This window comes from Trachurus trachurus (assembly GCF_905171665.1).
Source record: "Trachurus trachurus genome assembly, chromosome: 15".
NCBI lineage: Eukaryota > Metazoa > Chordata > Actinopteri > Carangiformes > Carangidae > Trachurus > Trachurus trachurus.
In genome coordinates this window covers 16,646,412-16,666,185 of record NC_139906.1, presented here as the reverse complement: position 1 = coordinate 16,666,185, position 19,774 = coordinate 16,646,412, and the positions used below count along the sequence as shown (strand labels likewise).

The 19,774-nt window shown below is 44.9% G+C and overlaps 1 protein-coding gene across 1 annotated transcript in view; it reads left to right on the top strand.

Moving 5' to 3' along the window:
- Positions 1–19,774, top strand: part of LOC310998503 (zinc finger matrin-type protein 4) — a 59,068-nt gene that overhangs the window by 25,604 nt on the left and 13,690 nt on the right. The window contains exons 3-5 of the mRNA XM_083988604.1: positions 2,138–2,230; positions 9,376–9,553; positions 13,129–13,386. Of these exons, the coding sequence (XP_083844730.1) occupies positions 2,138–2,230; positions 9,376–9,553; positions 13,129–13,386 (529 nt within the window). The remainder of the gene's footprint in view (positions 1–2,137; positions 2,231–9,375; positions 9,554–13,128; positions 13,387–19,774) is intronic.

The following is a 19,774-nucleotide window of genomic DNA, read 5'->3' as shown; positions in this document are numbered from 1 at the left end:
TGTCGATATAGTCTGATTAATGTGTGTGTTACTGTAGCAGCCAGGAAGTCAGTGTTTTCTGTTTTTTTTTCTCTCTCTCTCTGGAGTTCTGGCAACATGACATCCTGACGAGTAGCATGTTATTTTGCTGTTGCCAAATGACTATAAAGAAAAAATGTGTTAATTATTTGTTTGTTGGAGTACATTAAATGCCTAGAATAAAACTCAAGTTGATTGTTCTTATGTAAACAAGCCGAGACTGGAGACGATGTCTGAGCTGAGCACATCTGTCATAGTAACATTGTATATATTTATAATTATAAAAAATGTGTTTTGTCTTTGTTTTAACAGTTAGCAAGTTAGCAAACAACTATCCACACCCTAACACACGGATGCCTCATAAATGGACTATGAGTAAAATACAAGTTTAAGTATCTTCACACATTTAATTTGCACCGATGCCCAACAAAGGATCCACACACACACACACACACACACCACTGTCAGTCTTAAGATATACAGTATATTCTGCAGTTATACACAAACACACGAGCACGATGTGGAGTATATTTTAATATAGCTGTCCTCTTAACCTGTCTGTCTCCTCCAATTCGATTGGACACTGAGAAAAACAGAGGAAGAGGAGACAGGAAGATGTGCACAAGCCATTAGAGAGGGGTGAGCACTGAGGGTCAGTGCAGAGTAACCATGGTGACACAAAGTCCTGCTTTTAGCCTGTATCCCAGAACCATCGACTACATGACCATTTATACACCTCTAAACACAAGCATATACTAAGACACACAAACACACGCGCGCGCACGCACACACACACTGACAAAATGCATTAAAGTAGTCTGACAAGTGAGGAGGCAAGTGAGGTAGAGGAGGAGGGGGGGCTTTCTTGTCCTGGGGGCAAAGGATCCAATCTAAGCACTGGAGCAGCAACTACAGTGTCTTGTCAGAGTCTCCTGTTCGGGTTCTTTGTGTGCTATTCAGCCATGATACACACACACACACACACAAGTACATCTTTATCTCAACAATGTAATTCCATAGATCTAACGGATTAAAGCGTAAAGAGACTCCCTCTCAGGGAATTCTAGATAAAAATACTGACACATTTGACAAACACCCACATTCTTATTCAATCGTCACATCCATCTCTCATCAATCCAGAGTTTTCCCCCTTGATGCTTTTCATCATTATGATCGACTGGTATCCCTGCAGTCTACAGTGGTATATGGCAGTAAAAATACAATCTCTGCAACAGTGTCAACATTTGCTTCTAGAAAATTGCAGCAGCAGAGGAATTTATAGATAATAATAGATGTTACATAGCAGGAAGGAGTGAAGGTCAGAGCATGCCAATAAAATGATCTGTATGGAGCAAGATAAGTGTCAACCTTGTACACAAACACACAGAGCTGTCTCACACATGTGCTGGTCTTTACCCCACAGTGTGCCCATGATTTTCATTGTTCTGCATTAAAGTGACAGTTAACAGCTTCAAGGACAGCTCACTGCCACTGCCCCTTCATATAGACTCTGCTGTATATCCCTGCTTGCTACTTGTTATAGCTTTTATAGTGTAAAGGCCTGGGACAAAAACACACCAGTCAGGGTGAAAATACAACAATAACAAATGAGTAACCAGTACAAAACCTTAATCAACAGAATAGTTAAATATTTGAACTATAGTCCTTTTCTATTCTCTGCTTTTTTCTGATTTATTATAGTCTATTATCATCATGGGCTCCACAAAAAGATTTTTATTTTATTAGAAACCGGGATATCATCTTTTCAATTTTACAGTAATTCGAGCCACCAAAATGACTCTCTCACTGCCTTCAGAAGTTTACCAGGCGAGAGTGTGAAGGTGAAGTTAAGAGTCGCTAACCCCCTGCCACTTTCCCCATCCTACATCTTACTCAGGGCTGCCAGATAGCTGAGGCAGGCCCGGGCCATTAGTCACCTAGCTGGGGGCAAAATGTCTGCTAGCATCATCAGCTGAAAGAGAGATAAAAGCTCAAGAGCCAGTTGTCAAGGTGGAGTGACAGTCATTGATTTTTCTCCCCCTAACTCTGCTCACTTGATGAAATAAAGTTCAGTTTCTGTCTGAGACTCTTACTCTCTCCCTTTCCCTCTCCTTCTCAGAGTAAGAAACATGCCAACAAGGTACGCCTGTTCTACATGCTGCACCCAGAGGACGGAGGACCACCTTCCAAGAGACTGAGGCCAGATAACCCAGTACGCTCTCACTGAGTGTGTGTTTCTGTGTTTGTGCTAAGTAACACACAAAGCTAATTACATTTTATTAACTCCAATGAATATTTTTAATCATCTAAAGGGCCTGTTCTGCAGTGGTTGTGGAAGAACAGTAATTTGTGTGCTGAAATAGTTTGTGGATTTTGCAGCATGTTGTGTGTGTAGATGACAAAAATCTGAGTTGAGCTGACTTGCCTCAGTCTAATCTTTAACCAGGCATGTCCTCTCTCAGGCTTTCCCGTTGCAGCAAAGTGCTCATGGGAATATTTGTTTGATCTGCTGCATGCAGTTGTGTGCTGTAATTCTCCCATGAGAGGTTGTGACTTAGCTGTGGCGTTTCTGGTTAGGACTTAGCCGTGACAGATGCCGCCAAGCAGCCCTGTATCTGACTATTGCAGGCCATGGCTAGGGAGGTCAGTGTATTACCAGTGGATGTGTGTCTGTCTGTCTGTTTGTCTGTATGTACAGTATGTGTGTGTGCTGTAGGTGGGCCTTTCTGTTTGTGCATTTTTAGGGTCCTATTTTGCAATTGTACCAAATGCTGAGATGACAGTTGCATCCGTAGTGAATTGTTAGGCTTCCGACCTACTATTTTGCAGTCGATTAAAAATGTTTGCTTTTGTCTGTTTGTGGGATTTTGTATGCTTGTGTCTGTTTTTGTGTGTGTCCGTGTGTGAAAAGAAATGTGAATGTACAGTAATAGACTATTGTGAAAAGAGAGCTTTACTATAGTACACTGTGTGCCCTATTTATCTGGCAAGCCCATTGGTCCCACATGGAATAGTACACACACAATACATACAATACACACTACGAGGACACAGCTGGTGGAAAAATAAAGTTTGTCAAATTAACTGACAAATCTCACCGCGCCAAAGAGGGAGGAGGGAAGGAGGGGAGGAGGTGGAGCGTCTCCAAAAACAGTGCAGAGCCAGAGCCAAGACCTTGGGCCGTAATGCAGGGCCAATTACCTCAGTGCAGCAATGACCCTCTGTCCTCCACTGGCAGAAATATTCTTCATAAAAACTAGGGAACTGAAATGTTTGCAGATTGCACTTGACAAATGAGCAATGCAAAGTTTGACATCCTGGAAAAATAATGTTCAGGGCTGCTGCAAGCAAACATCATCAAAGGAATGAAGTTAAAGTTTATTTTCAGGTTTCTTCAATTAAAATCCAGTAGGGCTAAAACATAAAGACAAAGCTGGATTAACAGTTTTGAATATGCAGAGTCAGAACAACTAGGGCCAGATCTACTTAAGGTTTGCGTGTATAAAACGTGTGCAAACTCCATATAGCGTGTTTGCCAATGAATATGCAAATATGGGCATTTCTGCCAGAAGGCGCAAAATATTGGGAGGAGTAAATGCAAATAGATTTATTTAGTGCACGCAATGTGATTTACCAAACCTGAAACAGATTGTGGTGGCAGTTTGTCTTTATTCAGGACGTTTGAAAGGCAATTCTTAACTGGCACAGCTTCGCGCACAAATGTCTGCAGTCATTGAATTGACATCTGCCAAGGCTAAAGTTCTTATATCTCTGCATTTTCTCGCATCTGGGTCATTCCAGCGAACTGTAGCAGTTTTCCAGGTGTGTTAAAAGTCCTTTCACTCCGTCTTTGATCCCTCTGGTCAGGGCTTTTACTTTAGACCCAAGTGTGAGCTCTGTGCCATAGCACGCACCTCCAGCCCAAGAAATGACAGCAGATATCTCAGTTACGCTGCACCTGCTGCTCAACACTGATCAGAGCAGCTCTTCCTTGTTTGCCCAGGTTTTATGATGAACCAAATTTTCTTTTGTTCTTTTCCTTATCGGCCTATCTCCTCATCTTCTCTTCACTTCATCAGTTCTCTTCTTGTTTTACCAGCCACAGATAATCTCCCACGTTTCTTCTGCTGCAGCTCTACAACATTTACAACATTTATTTGCCCCTCTCCATTAATCCATCGGATCAAATTTTCATTCTGTGTTTGCGGTCATCCAGCTCTCTATCCACACTTTCCATGGCGGAAACGATTACCACGCGCAACACACTCATTTAAATACTGCGGTTTGCGCGTGTTGTCATTTAGCGGGTTACTCTTAGGAGATGCGCTAACCAAACATGCAAAATATTACCATATTACCCTTCTCTGGGATCTTAGTAGATCCGGTAGGAGTTCTTTGTTCTGGTCACATGTGTTTATAGACTGATGTTCTTTGCTGTTTTGTTACCTTGATTTGTTTTTACCAACCTTGTCAATGGGCCCTTCCCCTCACAGCTGACAGTCACACATATTGCACCTCAGCACATCACCATAACCCTTAACCCACATCTAAACTGTTAAATATTACTGGCCAAGTTATGCTCCAACATAACTGGTTTATACAACATAATGTCTCCCTGACATCAGCCATTTGTTTCTGTGGAGCAGTTGAGGAGTTCAGAGTGGGCTGCTCCCCCGTTGCCATCTTGGCAGTGCCCAACTCCTCCAAACTCCCAGTTAATCCGAAAATGAACAAAGAGGTTGGATTTTGGTGCACGCCTTAAATTATGCACAACTTTAAGGCCTAATAAAATTCAAGCAGACTAAATCTGCTGTAAAGTTGGCCGTTTGAACACGGGAGTCTTTAGGGATTGACTCGCTTTTGGAGCCAGACTCAACCAGCCAATCAAAGAAGTGCAATTTTCTGGCTCTTTCTGTGTTGGTTTTATTTTTTCATCCTCAGGGTCTGTCGCTCGGCCAGAAGGTGAATTTATTCACAGCTGTTCAGCTGCTCTTAATGGCCACACAGGTGGAGTGAAAGGCCGGCCATCAGGGAGAGCAGGGACACAATAATCTCTTAAATGGTTGGCTAACAGCACATATTTTTAGTCTCGCTCTCTTTCCTGGAAGGCTTTTCTAGTTTTACACTAGTTTGTACTTTTGGGGGCATTTTTTTGCCTTTATTTGATAGCATAGTTGAGAGAGACAGGAACTGGGGAGGCAGAGAGAGGGGTATATGCAGAAAAGGGTGCCCGATGCGGGGTTTGAACCGTGGCCGACTGCAGCGACGACTATAGCCTGCTCAACCCACTGTTCCACACAACGCCCCCACAAAGTTTATACATGTCATGATGGAGAAATAGTTGTGTAAAGACCAACAAAGGAGACCTCACCAAATGGACAACTGAACCACAATTATTAACTGTCACAGTAAAACTAGACAAAATGTAAAACTTCAGATCGATAAAACATAGTGAATCTGTTTTTATGTTAATTACTGAAATAGTTGAGCCATGTCTCAGCTTGTATGATAAAAAGTATAATGGTGATAAGCCCACACCACACTGCAGACACTCATGAAGTAGACATGTGAAGGCGACATGGGTTTATAACCACACACTCACACATACTGTCGAAATCTACACACCTGCGTCTCCATCTGTCTCCCTAAGTGAATAAGACGTGACTCAGCCCCTCCTGGCTTTTACCTCATATGGGACACTGACTGAACACACAAACAAGCCATGTGTGCACACACACATGCACACACAAACACTCACCCACCTTATCTACCGTACTGTAACACACTGTGAGCGCCGCAGCTCGCACTTTGTTCATAACCTTTCACACTGAGATCAGATATTGATTATCTGACAATGCTGGAGAACCCATGTAGGATGTGCGCTTCTCCAGAGATGAAATTCTCACTGTTCAATTTGGGATAAAGTTTCCTACTTTCATCTCTTTCTTTTTTTTGTTCTCCCAGGGGGATGTTGCGCACGTCATCTCTCTGCACTATATCTTAGTGTTTTTGCCCTTGTGTTCTGGTACTGACTGACATGGTGCAGTCCAATGGGAACGGCAGGAAAGGATTTTCGCGCAGTGAATGAAATGCCAGCGTCTACCCAGTGTAAAATGCTGTGCCTTAAGGTTTGTGCGTTTGTGTGTAGGTGAAAGTGTTTGTCACAGAACAAACACAGAGAAAGTAGGTCGTAAAGGTGCTCCCAGATGAAAGGGGAGGGGGCTTTATTCGTTTTTCTCCCCCCATTTTCCACCCTGCTCTCTCCATCTCCCTCTCTTTCTCTCTCTGTGCAGTCTTCCACCTGCGCAAAGGGCAGGAGATAACAAAATGCTATTTTTCCTCGCCTTTTATTCTCCTCTATGCTATATTTGCACTGTCGCTCCTTTCAATTTACACTTCCCGTGCTTTCTCAAACTCCAAAAGAGAGTGTATGTTTCCCCGTGCTGCTCCGTGTGTATATTTAGCAATGTTTCCCACAGTGCCTCGACACAGAGCAGTGGGAGAAGTGAAGGAGGAGCAGAGAGAAAGCAAAACAGGAGACGAAGATAAACACAGCTAATTAGGAGTCTATTGTTAGGTGCATGAGCAGGATGAAGCCACCCAAACACAAAATATTCTGTGATATAGACATCACTGTCAGGCAGCAGATAAACAGGCTTACATGCAGCATGTGGACACACACACACAACAATTAGGTCGCATGCAAATAAGTCTCAACAGATGTGCGCGCGGTGCGACAGGTAGAGGCAGTGAGGGACGAAATGCGGAGCGGTGGACTGAAATGAGCGATGGTGAAGCTCTAGAAATCCAAAATGAACAAAAAAGAGATGATAACTTTAAGCGGAGACGGGCGATGGAGGAAACAGTGAGTCAGAGATGCTGATTATTGTTTAAAGTGGTTGAGGAGAGTGGCAGCTGTAATGAGCTGACAATTACTCATATGTCAGTCACCCACACGCGCTCGAGACTGTTCAAAACTTTCCCCGCGCTGTCGCTAAATCCCTGGTGTAACATCTGTCACTGAGCAACATCATTTGCCATGCCTTCCACTTTCAAGTACATGCTTCTTTGTGTTTCAGTCCCGTCTCTGTCGACTGCCTCTTTTACTTTTCAGTGGGCTTTGACAGATGAGACCACTGAAGGCTGCCACAGAGAATCATCTCATCCTCTTTGTCCTCAGCCAAAATAAATTAATTAATTAACTTGAAAAAAAACACACAGTTGCGGGACATTGGCTCACTGTAGCTCAATATCCTCATCCTGGTACAATTTTTGCCCATGAAAGGAAAGAAACTGAGAAAAGTAGGCAAGAGGGGAAGTGGAGGGAAAGGACAATATGATGAGGAGGAGGAGGAGGAGGAGGAGAGGAGAGGAGAGGAGAGGAGAGGAGACTTGTCCTCGTGGGCACTGTGCCTCCTGTGACACAATCATGAATAAAGATCATGGGATAAATATAGATAAGTTGTGTTTACTTTACATACAAAGACACTCACATGTGAACAAGTGTGGACATTACACACTTCCTTTGTCTTCCATTGGCAACTTGAGTCCATGCACTAATAAAAACACAATGAAATGGATTTATAGCAACAGAGAGGGCGAAGGAAGCTGGTGGTGGAGAGGAGTCTGGGACAGTGCAGAGCAAGCATTTAACATGATCACAGCAGGGAGAGACACGGGAGAGGGGAGGAGGCGAGGCGGGGAGGGGGAGGAGGAGGAGGAGGAGGAGGAGAGGGGGTGGCGAGGGCCTGCCAATACAGATAAATATTTCATCCCACAACACACAGTGTCACTGAGACTGGTGCCCAGAGGGTGAGGAGAATGCAGCGAGGGAGGGGGAGAGAGAGAGAGAGAGAGAGAGAGAGGAAGGAGCTGAGAGTGAGGAGAAGGCAAAAAGCAAGAGAGGAAAGCGAGTGAGAAAAAGAGAGAGAGAGAGGAAGAAAAGAGGAAGAGAGAGCTGGGACAGCTGAGAGACAAAGTTAAGCCTGGAAGGTAAAGGTGTCCTTAACTCTCACATCCACTGTCCGTGATGCTAACCAGGGCTGACATAAGAAAACACACATGCACGTTCGCACACACATGCACCCGTGGACAGACACAGCGCACACCCACACACTCAATGGTGTCGCAGACACTTTTCTATTATTGTCCTCACTCTCGCCAAGACTGAGGCTTCTCTCCTCCAACTCCAACTCGATTTGACACCTGAACTAGAGAGAGCGCTGGTGTGAAAAGAAAGAAAGGGAGCAATAGAAGGGATGTGCAAGCAAATAGACAAGTGAGTTCACAGGAGGCACACACACAGAGAGAGAATAAAAGCCTGGATGAACAGACAGTGAGAAGGTGGAGGTTCAGTGTGAAGAAGAAAGAAGGTGGGGGAAAGAAAGTTGTGAAAGTGTAGAATTCAAAAGGTTACACTGAAAACACAAACATATTCGATTCATTGGTGTTTATTTTATGCCATCTATTAACAGATATACTAAAAGGTGTAGGCTGAATATTACAGCCATATGTGACTGTTCACACTCAGATCTCATTCCAAAACCACACACATTAATATGCTGCTATAACACCCCTCAGTGCTCCAGTGAGGCTGCACAGAGACTTGCTTCCTTTCAGCCACGAGAGCATTAGAGAGAGAGGCCGTGAACTGTTGTGGGGAACAAGGTCTGGCTCACAGTTTGTCCCACTTCATCTGAAAAGGTGCTGAATGGCTCTGCGCAGGCCACACAGGTTCTCCTCACAAAATGTCTCTCTAAATCACGCTTTGTGTAGAGGGGAGGTAATGTCGTGTCGAAACAGGGAGGAGGTTGAAAGCGCAGAACAATATATCATTGTGTGCTGTAGTAGCATTTAGCTTTCTACTACACTGGGAACCAAGGAGCTCAGGCCAAACCATGAAAAACCAAAAAAAAAAAAAAACTGAACCAAAAATATGTGGACACACAGGCTCCGTTTTGTGTGTGTGTGTGTGTGTGTGTTTGTATTTGTGTCAATCAGGCTGGTTTGTCCTTTTGTTTGTGTTGGCCGTCTCCTGTGGGGAGCAGCTCCTCCTCATCATTAGTAATGAACCGGCAGTGGTGAAAGGGCCCAGCCACAGTCACAGCCCAGAGAGACAGATGAATATTTGATCAGCTCCCTCTTGCTTTTGTGTGCACGCGCCTGTGTGCATGTGTGTGAGTGTGAGAGAGAGCGAGGAAGCCCAGAGAGGTCAATGCTTTCCATTTCTAATCCCCTTGTGTTTCTTTCCTCTTTTTCTCACCTTCACCTCGCCCTGTCTCTTTTCACATTATTCCCTCCCTCACCTCCACCGATCTCTTCCTCCTCCTCCTCCTCCTCCTCCTCCTCTTTCTCCAGGACTGTGCAGAGACAGAGGTGGACAGGAACAAGTGCTGTACCTTGTGTAATATGTTCTTCACCTCCGCCATTGTGGCCCAGTCGCACTACCAGGGCAAAACCCACGCAAAGAGAGTCCGCCTGGTGCTGGGGGAGCCGCCCACCCTACCCACAGCCATGACCAGCCCCACAAACACAGGTACCGCTTCCTGTCTGTCTTGCTGTGTGGGGTTTTTCAGTTTAGCAGAAAGATCAAACGCACACATCCAGACAAGCACTGTTGGAGCCAAGAGCTGCGGAGCTTTCACACTTTAATCACAGGAGCTAAAGAAGTCAAGAGTGTGACTTAGTGTCACTTGAGTTTGAGGAGGCACAGGGAAGTATGAAACTGGTTCTGTGTCTTCAAGTTGCACTTGACAGTGAAAGCTCCACAAATCCAATCCAGTCCCCCGACTATAAACTACTACTTTGGTGATCAACCCTTTCAGTCCTAGATGATCAATACTTCCACTAGAATCCACTCCTCGTGTTTGCAAACAGAGCCCAAGGCAATTGACTTGGTTGTAAAAACACACTCTCACCTCTGTTTGCACACACCCATGTAATCCAGACATCCACTTTTTTTGCAACTATGCTGAGATGAGAACTATTTTTAGTTCAAAGCATATGTTTTTTTTTTTTTTATCTGAAGTGGATTTGGAGAGCTTTAGTCACGCTTCAGTCAAAACGTCTAGCCTAGATATCAGAGGAAAAATAAGATGTGCGCAAATGCTAACATGCCAGAGGCACAACAAGTGAAACTTTGAAGGTGAACACAGCCAGCCTTTACATTTTAAAAGGTCTTGTGATTAAAACAAAAAAAATCTCTCCAACAAATCAAAACATCCGCAAATTGATTTTTGTTCATGCTAATGATTGTTTAAGATTATCTTTTTTTTTTAAGTGTCAGTGCTGGTGAGTCGTCTCCCAGGGAAATTTACATAATGTGATTCAAATTGGATTCAAAGTGAAAATTCACAGAGCTATAAACACAATCACTACAAAATGAAGTGTTATAATCAAGCCCCTGAGTGACTTTTCCTAAACCCTGGCCTACTTAGGAAAAGTGTCACTTCTGTACAGCCGTTGTCGTGGAGTTTCTGCGGTTTTGTGACAGTGGGACCTGGAGGAAAAGAAACAAGAGAATGAGAACAAGAGGAGAGGAAGAGTGACCTGGGAGAAGAGGAAGAGGAGGGGATTTCAGGAGAGATTAAAGTCAAAAGTAGCCTTCATGATCACTCTGAGATGAGTGCTCCATGGAAGACGCACAGCCAACCTGACAGCCCCGCGCACGCTCACGCACGGAGACGGACACGTGCACACGCAATCATCAGAAATATACATAAGCAGGATGAGTGACGGATGCGCACGCCGACTTGGATCTAAGGACACATGGGCTCTAACGTACATATGGATACACACAGTGGAACATGTACACGGGCACAAAGCGCAGAGTGAAGAGAGAGGAAGCAAAGGGCCGTGTGCGACGGAGGAACCCTTGAGAGGTGGAGGGCTGGGACTCTACCTGTGCTGCCTCCCCTTTTGCACATCACATCCCCACACACTCAAACCCACCCCCTCCTTTCGGCGCGCACACAGTCACGCACACACTCCCTGTGCCCCACTCCATGAAAAACACTTATTTCTGCTCCAATGTGCAGAGATCACAGTCGGGAGATATAAAGGAAGGGTGGGAAAACACGGTGTGGAGAGGAAATATACATCCGAGGATCAGTCCCTGTTGCTGCTCTGCACGTGCTCTTCCTTCCACGCAACTGTCAGAGCTCGGGAGCTTCACTCGGCCACGGCCACCACGCAAATGCTCTGTCAGAGTTTTTAGGATGGCTTTGTCTTTCAGATTAATGGCCGGGAAATGAAATGACAGTGAAAGGGTTCCGGGGGTTGAGCTGTTGTAAGTGAGACGATAGCAGGGCAGAGGGAAACGCCAGCGAAGGGGAATGTGAGTGGGTGTGGTTGGCGAGATGAGCCGAGACACAGCCATAGATACAGTAACTATGTGAACAGGGCCTGAAGACACATCAAGGTATGAGCAACCAATCGGCTGGCAGGGCTGGAGTCAAGTCAACACAGGCGCACACGGAACAAAAAAAAAAAAAAAGATACACATGAAGCCACACGCCTCACGCTCAGGGTCACTGGTCAACAAACACTGCATGCTTTTGATTTGATACCGCAGAGCTGATGGCTGTTGCGAGAGAAGTGGTGTGACTCACGTAGACTCTAAAGCTTGTGTGAGTGGGCTTTCGTTCGTGATATAAAATGTTTAAACGTGCAATACTGGGCTGTGTAGTCATAGTGGGTATAACTTCAGAGTCATTGACACGTCGTAGATGAGAATCGGCACATTTGGACATGCCATCTGGCATTAGAAGCTTTCTCACACAGTTTGGCTGTGGACCTAACACCCCCTCCCTGTGTTCAAATAAACACTTTGAGGAGAGATGGTTACTTTACTGCACCTCACACACACAAGCAGCCTATTCTGGAGCTTCATTCATACACACACGCACACAAAAGCCTTCACGCGTTCTCTCAAGCGTAGATTATACATTCAATACGCCACCCAAACACCGACACAGATGCACATGCAACCACATGCACACAGCAAGAGCCACAACTGCATCCCGTGGACATGTCAGTGCCTGTTGGCTATTAATGGGCAATCACCATGGTAACCAGCGTCATGTCACGAGTAGCAGGTCACCTGGAAGTCTGCCATTTCTTTTTTCTTTTTTTTTTCCAGGAGAGATGAAAGGGGAGGAAAGAGATGAGAGAGGAGGATGTGGGTAAAAAAAATAAATAAATAAATAAACCAGAAACATTCAGAAGTGCAGTAGATGTGTGAGTAGAGTGTCAGTTTCAAGCACTTGCAGACTTGTCCCAGGAAAGCTGAGGACCGATTCCTGACTGTCATCCACGCTCCTGCCAGCACGATGACCAGAACAAAGGACAAACTGTGCCCAGGCAGAATGATGGAGAAGAGCACATCTTCCCTTCTATCACCATGAGCAAAGTGGGAATGCTGGACTTTAAGATGGATGAGCCGGCGGGCCAAGAGAGGAGTCGGCAGACCTCTGTGAGTGCAGTGTAGTGGGACAAGATGAAACATTTTAAAAGCCCAGACACGGAACTGTGGTGACGTCATCCATTGAGTTACTGCAAGTTACTCCAGATTCTCCACCTCCGTGCTTTCTTCATGGTCTCTGAGCATTTTCACTCAGTTTGCAGACAACACCACCAGAGGAGAGAGGGGCCTGGACCGACAGTGTTAACAGGCCTGGTGATTCCACCTCACACATTACTTTATTTATACTATTTACTGTGGATTTTACTGCAGTTTTTACTTGTACTTGCCCTTTATAATCTGCATGTTGTGCAGTTGCAACAAACAGGGACCAATAACATTTTTCAGATTCTGATTCTTCCACTGAAGTGGTCTATGGTGGTGGTCTCCCCGTCTCCATCAGCACAATTTAAACCTAGAGCTTTTAAAAATTCACATGTGAAAGCATGTGTTTGAAATGCCATGTGTGGCTATGAAAGAGAGCGAGTGTTTGTGCATCTGTGCAAAAATGAATGCTTGGCTTTATCATGTTAATCTAATTTCATGTCATTTTCACATTAAGAGCATCATTTGCATTTGAATTCACGGTAATGTCTCTCCCTTTTTATCCTCCCTTCTCTACCTCTGCCACCTCACCCCGTCTCCTCCAGATTCCTCCCCTTCCACCCCGCTGCCCACGGACCCCACGGCGTGCCCGCCTCCTCCCCCCGCCCTGCCCTGGCCCATGGCCGTGGTCGGCGGAAACGGCGGCAGAGAGGCCGGGAAGTACTGTTGCCTGTGCGGAGCCTGGTTCAACAACCCGCTGATGGCCCAGCAACACTACGAGGGCAAGAAACACCGCAGGAACGCAGCCAGGGCTCGCCTCCTGGAGCAGCTCGCAGGCAGTCTGGATGCCACGGAGAGCACAGGTCAGCCTCTTGGCCCTGAGCCCAACACAAGTGACAAGTGAAGGGCACCAAGGGTGATACGACTTTGTACGCGGAAAGATGATAAGGGGGAGATCACATTCAAGATCAGTGGCAGTGAGGGCGGACTCGTGAAATGTTCGTATGCCTTTTAATGTGGTGTGCATTACACGGATGTCGTAAGGAGGTAAGCCGCCCCAGTTATCCACGGATAAAATTAGCACCACGTCAGCCACTTACCGTAAAGATCAGCTTATCACATTTACCACACATTTGGTCAATCGCATGGATTCTCTATGAGCAACCACTTTTTTTATATATGTTCCCCACCAAATTAATCCAGAGCTTCCCCTCCACCGTCCCATTGTAAAGCATTAAAGTCCCAGAGATGCCTCTACTTGACTCCCTTTAAATTCAAATGCAGAATTTGACCATTTTACACATCCATATAAAAGCCATTGTGTAATATATTTACTGTATTAAAGACGCCCTCCACCACTTTTATTTGTCAAAGCTTGTGAAGTCAGCCCATGAAAACAGTTGTATAATATAATTTGTGGCTCTGCAGGAGCTTTGCCAAGTCTGAGAAAATTACTCAAGTGACATCATGCAGATACCCCGTCTTGGGGCTCGGAAGCCACAGATTTTTATTAGAAAGCCTATCTCTCAAACTGGGTGTGTGTAGTTTGAAAGATATGGACACTCACCAGCTGTGTGGTGGGTCCAACATAAAGATGCTATCGGGTTGCATGATTGGGAGAGTAGGAGCCAGTGAGTTTAGAGCTTTAGCCACAGGAGGGCCACAGGGTCTCTGATGAATCAACGCTGCTGACCAGTGTTTTCTGCAGCCTCCGTTGAATAGAATGCCATTGCCATATTAAATCACTAGAGTAATCTTTGAAAGGTGTTTACTGGGTAAATAATTTGAAGAGTTGGACTCCCAGCCAATAAGATGAAAGCGTGGGCTCATCCATCATCCGGGGCAAATATTTTCTCTCTCCCTGATGTGAAATTTTGACACGTCTTTTTCATCATCCGTTTGCCACAGTCTAACCTTTCCATGAGATTTGTCCGGGGTCACGGTCTCCTCACATTACAGCAGAGCATTCACACTTGTTAGTGCTAGCATCAAGATGTGTCAAACTGTCACAGGGCCTCTGCTGGCATGCTGTACAGTATATACCGTACGTAGGAGACGGCAGCGTCGCGAGATGAGAAATTATACACTGACGTTTAATCTGACACATTTCATTGTAAATCAAATTAGTTACTATAGCACTATAGCATGTACTTTATTTAATGGCTTTCTCTCCTGCTTTATTCCACTCCCACATGCTCAAATGTAGCCACAAGAGTGACACTGATTTACTTGTTCATAACACACATTTCCGCCAGAAGGATATTCTAAGAAAAACTATTAATAGTACTTGGCACAGAAAGTGCATTTCCTTTTCTTGTTCCGATGATATCATCCAACATCATCCTATAGTACTGCACTATGCATCCAAACGTGCACACCAGTGTCACAACACCTCCTCTGCACACTAGTTTGACGCACTTGTAACACACACACACACACACACAGCGAAATCAGTGCCACACACACATGCAAATCCTCCGTGAGCTGAAGCTGTGCCATTCACTGTGTGCTCCAGGTGCCATGACACAAACCATTATCTCAAGAAGCCAATCATATTAAAAGCGTGAGTCATGTTGCCGCCTACACTGGCTCAGAGGCTTTAAGCGGTGTCATGTTGGATATCGTCCTCCATCCACACACTGTGACCCAGATCCTACAACCTCAGCTACTTTTTTGGGTAAATTTGACTCAAACCTCAGCATGGAAGTACAGAACACACAGAGGATTGTGAATGTATTAGAAACATATATATAAAAGCTGGATTTTTCTTTAGTTTAAGCCAAGATATCTGTACCAAGTGAAGAGTGACGCTCTACTGCAAAATCTATTCCCCGTCTACTTTTCAAGGGCAATGAACTGGTCTAAGATTTCTAAGTGAGCTCCCTGCTGACGTGATCTATCTCATGTGCCATCAATCAAGTGTTTGTTCCAGCGCCTTCAGTCTGAAGCGCTTTATTCATCACACACACACACACACACAGCTCCGTTGTCAGTGGTCGTTTGTTCTCCGGTTAGACACTTTTCCGCTGGTGCAAGATTCTCACATCTGATTGGCTTTTATCACCACTTCAGGTGTGAAGTCACAGGTGTGCCGGGTGTAATCTCAGAGGGAGGGTTGAACGCGAGGCGGCAGCTGAGCAGAGGGAGAGGGAGAGGAAGGGGGTGGGGGGCCCGAGAGCAGATTCATCTCCGTCCTTTTGTCCTCCTTTGTGGAACTATTTTCTCTTTAAAGTCTTTTTTACCGTCCCCCACCCTTTCCCCGCTACTACACTCGGTCTTGTACCTTTGTTTGTTGTTGCTGGGGTTCTGCTGTGTGTAAACTTGTGTGAGTGTGTGTGTCTGTGTGCGCGTACACCACTGGGGGCTCAGATCTCTCGTCATGTCTCATCTGTCATCCTCATTAGTGCCCCCAGAGACTCAGGTGAATTATTTACACACCAATATTCCCCCTCTCTCTAAACGCCGACTACAAAGCCGGCTTTGCTGTACAGTCTGGTTGCGTCCTATTGATGATGATGACCTTTACTTGTGCTTGTGCATATTTTCTCCTCGTCTTTCTCCTCCGGCCTTCTGCCCCTCCCATTTCACACCCTCACAACCAAAACATATCAGAAAATCCCCATGACGTTTCTATCGACACCGTTTCTTACTCTTGGATTTTTTCTGTTGTAATTGTGGAGACAGGGCGCAGGGGAAAGTGTCGTTATTTTCTATGGCTAGGTGTCAGACAAAAACCCTCGGAGATGGATTACAGAGGCGGCCGAGGGAGTTGCAGTGGGGGTTGCTCCTGGCGCGGGACGGAGCCCGGCTGACTCGGCTGTGTCTTTACATAAATCACGACAGGGGTAGAAACCCCTTAAGACAGAGCCGACGCATTGTCTCTTCTCTCCGGAGACTCTGTAAAGAATTAGAAGCAGTGAGATAAGTGTCTAGTGTCTAGTGTGTGTGTGTGTGTGTGTGTGTGTGTGTGTGTGTGTGTGTGTGTGTGTGTGTGTGTGTGTGTGTGTGTGTGTGTGTGGACCCAAGAGAGGGTGAAGTACCACAGAACAGAAAATTGTGTGTAATTGATTACGGTGCCTGAGTTGGGAGACAGAGTCTACCTCCTCTCCCATGAGACAGCGCTCACTGTGACAGTCACACAAGTAGGTTATATACATACAGTATAAACAATACATACTGTAGGAGTCTATAGGTGAACTATATCAGGGGTTCAAACTGCATCTGCAACATCAAGTACTGGAAAGTGTCAAGAATTGAAAACTGGCTTCTAATTCTTCAGCTTGTTTACTTATTCATTAACTCAGATGTTCTTTGATGACAAAGCTCCGCTCACTGTGGACAGAGGTCGTATTAATCACTCTTCATACTGTACATCCTGAGCCATCTGAGCCCCGGTGGAACTGTCTCTCATCCTGTTTGCTAATGCAGCCCTGGAGGACGAAGTCAGCTGTCTGGAGAGCAGACTAATGACCATGAGAGGCGACAGCCTTTAGTTATGTAAATGTTAGTGGACTGTAGGTGTCCAGTCTTTCAGCTACATGGACTGAGATGCTCGTTGTTCTCTTATATGTGTTTCGACTGACTGATGATTTCAACGTCCACCAGGGCTGAATGAATCCCATGCTGAACCGTCTCTGCTGCAGTTATCACCCAGATTCACTGCCATGAGGCCTTTGAGGGTTTCTGGACTATATTTGTCATAATTTTGGTTATGTACCATTATGTTATATTTGCATAAAGCAAGCATATTAGTCAACTACTCACCACTAAATACCTTAGTAGTTCAATTTGAACAAATAAATAATGTGCAACAAATTTCCGAGTAATCGTGATAAAATATGAATAGTTGTATGATTAATGGATTTAATATTTTCATCAATAGACAGCCCTTAAACTACAGTTAATTACAGTTATTCATTAGTTGAGATGAGCCATAGAGCAAGTTGATAAACTGAAATGTGAGATAATCTAGTTGTTTTATTTAATTCAGTAGTTCAGGGAGAGTTTTCTTCCCCGTGTATGAATTTTTTTTGTCTAAAACAGATGGTCTTCCCGATCACTTTACGATCCACTACAAAACTAATTAGTCTCTCTATAAGTCCTCCAAAGTTTGTTGCTTGGTAAAATTCCACTTGGATTCAGCCTGACTCTCACTCGATGCTCAGCCCCTCTCTGCTATGGTGTTTGTGATATATTCCTGGGAGACGTACTGTCAAGACTTTGCTGCAGAGTGTTGGTTTTGATTGCATCTCAATGGGGTTCTTTTTGGATCCAGTTCCTTTTTAATCTTGCAAAGCGCATGGTAAACTAATGGCGTACTACAGCACAAAGGCTCTGAGGGTAGTAAGAGCTCCGTAAACTATTACAGTATGCTGCCTCCACAGTGAATAAAATTACAGATGAGTACTTTACAGTGAGATTATCAGATGCAGTCAGGCCTGTAGGAATGAAGTGGAAAAGAGAGGGAAGTCCACTCTAAAATTATCCATATGTAACCTGATGCTCAGTTGTGGTTGTACAGCGTATTTAAGGCTCATTTCCTCCTCACGCCTTTCAAAAACAAACCACTATTTAACCAACAATGTTCATGCAACACTGGATTTTACGATCGTCAATGCCGGGCACTACCTGAAAACCCACAAGAGACTCATAAATAAAAGAAGCTGCAGTTAGAGCTTGGCAGAGCGTCCTAATGGAAGGAGCCATGAACATCATGCTCCAAATGGATCATTAATATAGCTGAGGTTAAAATATCAGACTCTGAAACTGCAGGAAGATGTTGAATGTATTTGCAACAAGACTCTTCAAAAGAACATAATTTTCTCAATTTTCTGTGCACAAAATGCAGCTCATTACTTTTTTGACAAGCATTTAGGAGTCTCCCTGCCGGGGGTGCCAGTGGAGCCGGGAGGCTCTATACATTAAACGACAGCCACAAACAGCTCCACACCCACTGCCTCAGCTCATCTCACCCCCTCCTTTCTCTCTCCCTGGCATATCTCCTTGTGTAATTAACAAGGCTTAGAACACCCTCACAAATACTGCTCATGCTCACAAAAAACCCACATTCACCACCCTGCCCTGCATGCTGTCACTCGCGTTGGGCGCACACACACTTTCCCTGCATGTAATTAACATGGATTAGGACGCAGCGTGGGCTAATGCCAGAACAGCTTTTTTAACCAAAACACATTGTATGTGCATGTGGCCATGTGTGTGTATATGTGTGTGTTTGTGTTCAAAAGACTGGCACACAAACACACACTTCTGGCACAGACACAAACTGCAGCATATTGTACATCAGTGCTTCTCGGCCAGGCAGCGGGGAGGTGACATCAATCAGGCTAAAAGCAGGGAAAGCTGCCTTTGTATGTGCGCACAAACACACATGCACATAAAACACACTTAATCGCTTCTACAAGAATAGACCTCTTTGTGTAATCCTTGCGGCAGTATAGAATTACGGGGAAGAGAAAGGGAAAGAGAATGAGAGAGACTTATCATTCCTTTCTTTTCCAAATTATCTCTTCTCCAATTAATAGCCTTTTCATTAAGAGAGGATAGACGTAATGACATTTTGGCAGAAGGGGATGTACAGTACTATCGCATTTTTCTCCCTTTCACACACACAGAATTAGTGAGTAGCTCCTAATAGATGCAAAATATCAACATTGAAGCAAAGACAGTGCTTACTTCAGGCAACTAATTCAGCCGTGGGTTTGTTGTAAATGACTGTTTGTCCTTAATCACCCTGGAAACAGACAGATCATCTCTGACGATGACAGGGAGCTGCTACAGTATGCCACATTATGCAGCTCCATCCCAGTCTAAACGACCTCCCACCACCCCTAACAATATTACAACTTCATCTCCCAACATACTTCACCAATTACCGCCACAGAAGGTCAAAAGGTGATGGAGTACACAGACGACTCATAAATCTCAAGGACAGTGATGACAGCAGAGAAAAGGGCACACACACACACACACACACACACGAGAGAGAGAGCGCACCTGATTTCAGTCACAACAAACGCCCCCAGAACTACACACATTCATCTTCAAAATCTGAAAAGACAAAACCACAGACAAAAGAGGGGGAGTGTGCACAGGTGGATGTTTGAATGCTTTGTCATGTCACTGATTTGAGAAAAGTTCTGCAGCGATGTCGGTGTCTAGTGTGCAAACTGTGGGGAAAACAAACTACAGCTCTTCATTGTGTCTGGGAGAGAGGACAGAGTCGGTGACGTA